The following is a 7,848-nucleotide window of genomic DNA, read 5'->3' on the forward strand; positions in this document are numbered from 1 at the left end:
TGTGGCCATTATACAGCATGGAGCATCATGTGTGGCCATTATACAGTATGGAGCACTGTGTGTCCATTATACAGTATGGAGCAATGTGTGACAATTATACAGTATGGAGCACTGTTTGGCCATTATACATTATTGAGCATCATGTGGGGCTATTATACAGTATGGAGCATGATGTGGAGCTATTATACAGTATGGAGCACTGTGTGGCCATATATTTTTGTTTATACTTATTGTTTATGAAACAGTGTGATCAGCAGTGCCAAATGGGTGTGGTTGGGGGCGTGGATATGGGTGTGACTAGTTGTGAAATGGGTGTGGTCAGAGGCGTGGTTTAAAATTAGCTGCTGCGCGCTCAGCGCGCCGCAAACTTTGTCCCTCTTTCCCATCTTAAAAAGTTGGGAGGTATGCATAAATGCCTTTTGTGAGACAACCCCCTTTATGAATCTATTTACAAATCTTTATTTTTTTTTTCGTAATGGATCCGTGTGTCTATTCCATTAAATGCAGTGTATTTAGATTGTGAGCCCCAACGGGGACAGCGATGATAATGTGTACAAACTGTAAAGCGCTGCGGAATATGTTAGTGCTATATAAAAATAAAGATTATTATTATATCAGGAGGCAATGAAGTGTTGAGATCCTGAAGATTGATCTTAAGAAAACCCCTTTAGGAGATTGTATATACAATTATTTGTGATGGCATCTGACATCAATATTTGGATAAAGTACACAGAGCGCATATCACATAGACTTCAGGTAATATAGTAGCTAATAGTAATAGGTATTATAATATCATGAAGAAGGGAAACATTGTGTGCAGTAATGTAATAAATTACCTTTAAACTGGCATTAATGGAAGTGAAAAGGTACAGATTATTAGAAATTAGATTATTTGGGTAAAGCCGGTTTCATTTTATTGGTAACAGTTCTCATTCTTCCGCACCTACTGGAATCAAATGACAGATCAGTCTTTCCAAATTATTAGATGCTGAATTAATGGAATTTCACTGTACAAAGAAATCCATCCTGCCTGTGGGGAGTCCCAAATCAGTCATTGAATTTCTGTTATTAAACATATGTTTAGGATCCTCCTTGGTTTCAGCACTTTGCTCAGCACTAAATATACTATTTATACAATTCTGACACATTATTTTCTGTAAAATATTTGATCTATATGAGTCCAGCCAGGGTCTCCCACACATCCACTCTAAAAATGGTCCTTCTGCACTGGTAAACTTCACTGCACTGATGTTCCCATAGGAATGTGGCTTTTCTCCAAATATTCTCATGAACATTTCATTAATCTTCCTGGCTCAGAGACAATCTCAAAACATTGTTGTGCAGAAGTTTAACTGTTAAGGTACCTTCACACTGAACAACTTTCCAACGAGAACGACAACGATCCGTGACGTTGCAGCGTCCTGGATAGCGATATCGTTGTGTTTGACACGCAGCAGCGATCTGGATCCCGCTGTGATATCGTTGGTCGGAGCTAGAAGGCCAGCACCTTATTTCATCGTTAGGTCGGTGTATATCGTCGTGTTTGACATCAAAAGCAACAACGCGAGCAACGAGCATAGGGGGCGTGGCAGCGTCTCCTTCTTGCCAGGTAGGCGTGTTGCGTTCTGAATGGAGACGCCCACAGCCGCGACGGCCAAGGCGGGACCTTGCAGCCGGAACAATGGTAGCTGGGCATCTCCCTGTGAACGTGAATAGGCCACAGCGGGATCTATAGCATCGTTCCGAAATATAAACCGCGACTCTACTCCTTTGCAATCACTTGTGCGTACCCCGCCATCCTCCTTTTTGAGCTATTGCTTTATGGAAAGTGTATTGTAGAGAGATGTATACTACATCTCTGCAGAGATCTGTTTCAGCTTGCAAGTTGGTAAACAAATACGCTTTTGCGCTGTAGTATTGGTCGTGGTCATTACTGGGTAATAAGGATTTTTTGTGATGTGGTGTGTTAAGATGTTAACATGTTAGGATGTTAACCAACAAAATGGCCACCGCCAAATTAACATTTGCCATCCACAAAATAGACACCATTAGAATTAACACTTTTTAAACCCTCAAAATGACTGCTAACAATAGGAAAAAGAACACGGCCCATCCCATTCCATCCACAAAATGGCGGCTAACAATAGGAAAAAGCATACGGCCCATCCCATCCCATCCACAAAATGGCGGCTAACAATAGGAAAAAGCATACGGCCCATCCCATCCACAAAATGGCTGCTAACAATAGGGAAAACCATACGGCCCATCCCATCCCATCCACAAAATGGCTGCTAACAATAGGGAAAAGCATACGGCCCATCCCATCCTATCCACAAAATGGCGGCTAACAATAGGAAAAAGCATACGGCCCATCCCATCCCATCCACAAAATGGCGGCTAACAATAGGAAAAAGCATACGGCCCATCCCATCCACAAAATGGCTGCTAACAATAGGGAAAACCATACGGCCCATCCCATCCCATCCACAAAATGGCTGCTAACAATAGGGAAAAGCATACGGCCCATCCCATCCTATCCACAAAATGGCGGCTAACAATAGGAAAAAGCATACGGCCCATCCCATCCACAAAATGGCGGCTAACAATAGGAAAAAGCATACGGCCCATCCCATCCACAAAATGGCGGCTAACAATAGGAAAAAGCATATGGCCCATCCCATCCACAAAATGGCGGCCAACAATAGGAAAAAGCATACGGCCCATCCCATCCCATCCACAAAATGGCTGCTAAAAATAGGGAAAAGCATACGGCCCATCCCATCCCATCCACAAAATGGCGGCTAACAATAGGAAAAAGCCCACGGCCCATTCCATACAAGAAATGGCTGCTAACAATAGGAACAGCACACGGCCCATCACTTTCTTGCTTGCTGTAACTTAACTTTGTCTTTCTTTTTTCCAGATGTCTGCCAATGACCAGGACTGTGTTAGGGCACTCATTGAAATGTACCGCTCCCTGCCCTGCTTGTGGAAGATAAAGTCTGTGGATTACATCAACCGCTACAAAAGGAAGGCAGCGTATGAGAAGCTGATGGCCATCTACAAGGAGCATCATCCCACTGAGACGGTGGATGAAATCATTGTCCGGAAAAAGATTCAGGCTCTCCGCACAGTGTTTAAAAAAGAAGTTAACAAGGTGGAAAAGTCGCTGAAGTCTGGGGCCGGAACTGACGACGTCTATGTGCCCAAGCTGTGGTACTATGACCTGCTCGCATTCACTCGTGACCAGGAAATCCCTCGCCCGTGCCATACTGTCACAAGCCTTTGTGCGCCATCGGCCGAAGAGATCCTGCCCGAGTCTCCTGACGAGCATGTAAGTACCCCCAAGCTTCCCTTCTTGTAGCATGCCGTGTGTCTTGTATGTTTATGAGACTGCACGGTTTCCAATAATAATGATTCACGCTTTTCATGTTTAATCCCCCAGATAATAACAGTTGCCACTTCCTGTTCAGATAAGTATGTCCAAACAGTCCTTACCCTCCTTTAAATGCTGTCTTATTATTTCAAAAGTCTATAACATAAAGATAAATAAATTCACATATTGTGTCTTCCGCACATTCGTACAGTATAGCCGGCCAAAGTAGTTCAGCCCAGCTCTGTAAGCTCTGTAACCCCTGTGGTTTTCTACCTAGATAACTGTTCCTCATAGCTTCCTATGGATGGGCATAGAGGTGTTGGGGAGGTGGGGGCTCTCTAGGGCTGATTTGTTTGTATGTTATTGACTTTTTTTTTTTTTTTTCCCTGTACTAGCAGGTGCCTCCGCAACAGCTGGAAACACCGGAAGGGAACGAAGACCAGACCCCTCAAACCTCCATAAGCCCGGATTTTGAGGAGCAGACACGTCCACAATGGCCATCTCGCAAAAGAAAGGCGACTGCGGGCACACCTGTGGATCTCCTGGCACTGCCCAACAACATCTTGACCCAGCATGCCACAACCCAGCTCACCGGATTCCCATCCTTGGTTGCGGAATGGTTAAACAGATTGGACGTCACCCAGCGAACGCACGCGGAGAGATTAATGTTTGACGTTCTGAACGCGGCAGCCGCTGGAAAACTGAGCGACACATCAACGGTGACCATCAGCGACCGTCAGCCCAGTGGCCATTTTTATTGTGGACACCACCAGGAGCCCATGCACAGCACTCCTGTCCCCAGACCTGGCCCACATCATTCGCAGTTCCGGACACCACCTCCACCCCCTTCTTTTGCTGACTTTTCACAAGGACCTCCTACGGCCACACACCAGTACAGCGAGATGGACACCTACTATCAACATCTGTAGGGTTCTTGTCTTGAAAACAACAGAGACTTCAGTTTCATAAGCTCCGTAATCCACTATGCCTACTCCCCTGCACTCACTGCCCGGCGACCGCTCCGTAATCCCCTATGCCTATGCAGCTTCAACAATAAAAAAAAAAACCTGCTATCACACCTGCTATACTCACCCTCCGTCGCCATTCCCGCTCCCGGGACCGCTCCATTGCAAGCGGCAGCTTACGGTCCCAGGGAACGGCGGCAGAGGGTGAGTATCGCAGGACTTCAACGGGACTTCGGAAGGTGAGTATATAAATATATTTATATGTTAATAAACAAGTCCCATTACTCCCTACCTTACTCCGTGATCCCCTATTCAGCATCAACAGTAAAAATATGTCATGTCAATAAAAAAAACAAAAACAAAACAAAAAAACCTGCTATCACACCCTCCTGCTATGATCTGGTGGCCTAAGAGCAGCATGAGTCGTACTCTGGAGAAGGTGGTACCTGTACTGACCGCAGACCCTGAACTTAACACCGCAACTAGAAGTAGCCGTGGAATGTACCTTTCACTCCCTAGACATCTCGACACAGCCGGAGGACTAATTACCCCTAGAGATAGAAAAGGGAAAACTATCTTGCCTCAGAGAAAATCCCCAAAGGATAGACAGCCCCCCACAAATATTGACTGTGAGAGGAGAGGGGGAAAACATACACAGACTGAAATCAGAATTTAGCAAAGGAGGCCACTTCTAGCTAAATAGAAAGGATAGGACAGAGTACTATGCGGTCAGTATAAAAACACTAGAAAATATCCACCACAGAAAATACAAAATCTCCACATCTAACTAAAGATATGGAGGGTATATCTGCATCTCCAGAGATACCAGCTTGGCTAAACAAATCCTTATACAGACCAAGCTGGACAAGACAAAAACATGGAAAAGAACTGAACAATAAGGCCCACAGCATGTGGACAGCAAAAATCAAGGCCAGAACTTATCTTTGTTGAAATGAACAGCAAAGCAGGAGAGACCAGGCAGAGATGTGAATCCTCCAGGAACAATGGACAACTGGCACTGACTAAAGGGTCAAGCAAGACTAAATAGCCCAGTCAGAATTGCAAAAAGTGGAAACACCTGATAAATGCTACGATCCAGAGACAGCAGCGCTACCACTTATAACCACCGGAGGGAGCCCAAGAGCAGAATTCACAACAGTACCCCCCCTTGAGGAGGGGTCACCGAACCCTCACCAGAGCCCCCAGGCCGATCCGGACAAGCCAAATGAAAGGCACGAACCAAATCCTCAGCATGAACATCGGAGGCAACAACCCAAGAATTATCCTCCTGGCCATAACCCTTCCATTTGACAAGATACTGAAGCTTCCGCCTCGAAAAACGAGAATCCAAAATCTTCTCAACCACATACTCCAACTCCCCATCAATCAACACAGGGGCAGGAGGATCAACAGAGGGAACAACGGGCACCACATATTTCCACAACAAAGATCTATGAAAAACATTATGGATGGAAAAAGAGGCTGGAAGGGCCAAACGAAAAGACACTGGATTAATAATCTCAGAAATCCTATAAGGGCCAATAAACCGAGGCTTAAACTTAGGGGAAGAAACCTTCATAGGAACATGACGGGAAGACAACCAGACCAAATCCCCAACCCGAAGCCGGGAACCAACACACCGACGACGGTTAGCAAAACGCTGAGCCCCCTCCTGAGACAACACCAAATTGTCAACAACATGAGCCCAAATTTGCTGCAACCTGTCAACCACAGAGTCCACCCCAGGACAATCAGAAGGCTCAACCTGCCCTGAAGAAAAACGAGGATGAAAACCAGAGTTACAAAAGAAGGGTGAAACCAAGGTAGCAGAACTAGCCCGATTATTAAGGGCAAACTCGGCCAATGGCAAGAAAGCCACCCAATCATCCTGATCAGCAGACACAAAGCATCTCAAATAAGTTTCCAAAGTCTGATTAGTTCGCTCGGTTTGGCCATTTGTCTGAGGATGAAATGCGGAAGAAAAAGACAAATCAATGCCCAGCCTAGCACAAAAGGCCCGCCAAAACCTAGAAACAAACTGGGAACCTCTATCGGACACAATATTCTCCGGAATGCCATGCAAACGAACCACATGCTGAAAAAACAACGGAACCAAATCAGAAGAGGAAGGCAATTTAGGCAAAGGTACCAAATGAACCATCTTAGAAAACCGGTCACAAACCACCAAGATAACCGACATCCTCTGGGAAACCGGAAGATCCGAAATAAAATCCATAGAAATATGCGTCCAAGGCCTCTCAGGGACCGGCAAAGGCAAAAGCAACCCACTAGCGCGGGAACAGCAAGGCTTGGCCCGCGCACAAGTCCCACAGGACTGCACAAAAGAACGCACATCCTGTGACAAAGAAGGCCACCAAAAGGACCTACCAACCAAATCTCTGGTACCAAAGATCCCAGGATGACCAGCCAACACAGAACAATGAACTTCAGAAATCACTTTACTAGTCCATCTGTCAGGAACAAACAGTTTCCCCACTGGACAGCGGTCAGGTTTATCAGCCTGAAATTCCTGAAGAACACGTCGCAAATCAGGGGAGATGGCAGAAAGAATCACCCCTTCCTTCAGAATGCCGACCGGCTCAAGGACCCCAGGAGAATCAGGCAAAAAGCTCCTAGAAAGGGCATCAGCCTTAACATTCTTAGAACCCGGAAGATACGAGGCCACAAAATCAAAACGGGAGAAAAACAGGGACCATCGGGCCTGTCTAGGATTCAGCCGTTTGGCAGACTCGAGGTAAATCATTCTTATGATCGGTCAAGACCACAATACGGTGCTTGGCCCCCTCAAGCCAATGTCGCCACTCCTCAAATGCCCACTTCATAGCCAACAACTCACGATTGCCAACATCATAATTGCGTTCCACAGGCGAAAATTTTCGAGAAAAGAAGGCACACGGTTTCATCAAGGAACCATCAGAATTCCTCTGAGACAAAACGGCCCCTGCCCCAATCTCAGAAGCGTCAACCTCAACCTGAAAAGGAAGAGAAAGATCCGGCTGACGCAACACAGGGGCAGAAGTAAATCCGCGTTTAAGCTCCTGAAAGGCAGAAACAGCCGCAGAGGACCAATTCGTCACATCAGTGCCTTTCTTCGTCAAATCGGTCAGGGGTTTAACCACACTGGAGAAGTTGGCAATGAAACGGCGATAAAAATTAGCAAAGCCCAAAAATTTCTGAAGGCTCTTCACGGATGTGGGCTGGATCCAATCATGAATGGCCTGAACCTTAACCGGATCCATTTCTATAGATGAGGGAGAAAAAATGAAGCCCAAAAAAGAAATCTTCTGTACTCCAAAGAGGCACTTAGACCCCTTCACAAACAAGGCATTATCACGAAGGATCTGAAATACCATCCTGACTTGTTTCACATGAGACTCCCAATCATCTGAAAAAATCAAAATATCATCCAAATATACAATCATGAATTTATCAAGATAATTCCGAAATATATCATGCATGAAGGACTGAAACACAGATGGAGCATTA

The 7,848-nt window shown here is 45.6% G+C and overlaps 1 protein-coding gene across 1 annotated transcript; it reads left to right on the top strand.

The window, feature by feature from the left end:
* The first annotated feature begins 2,937 nt into the window (after positions 1-2,937).
* On the top strand, positions 2,938-4,721 carry LOC143809568 (uncharacterized). Its single transcript, XM_077292618.1, has 3 exons — positions 2,938-3,334; positions 3,446-3,477; positions 3,772-4,721. Exons 1-3 carry the CDS (start codon positions 2,966-2,968, stop codon positions 3,836-3,838), a joined length of 468 nt encoding a protein of 155 aa, XP_077148733.1. The 5' UTR covers positions 2,938-2,965; the 3' UTR covers positions 3,839-4,721.
* Positions 4,722-7,848: the final 3,127 nt, after the last annotated feature.

Source organism: Ranitomeya variabilis, chromosome 2, assembly GCF_051348905.1.
Source record: "Ranitomeya variabilis isolate aRanVar5 chromosome 2, aRanVar5.hap1, whole genome shotgun sequence".
Classification (NCBI taxonomy): Eukaryota; Metazoa; Chordata; class Amphibia; order Anura; family Dendrobatidae; genus Ranitomeya; species Ranitomeya variabilis.

Excerpts from the sequence above, each read along its gene's own strand:
- LOC143809568 (XM_077292618.1), top strand. The coding sequence starts at position 2,966 with ATGTACCGCTCCCTGCCCTGCTTGTGGAAGATAAAGTCTGTGGATTAC. Across the intron at positions 3,335-3,445 it reads CCGAGTCTCCTGACGAGCAT|ATAATAACAGTTGCCACTTC; the intron begins GTAAGTACCCCC and ends TTAATCCCCCAG. Across the intron at positions 3,478-3,771 it reads GCCACTTCCTGTTCAGATAA|CAGGTGCCTCCGCAACAGCT; the intron begins GTATGTCCAAAC and ends TCCCTGTACTAG.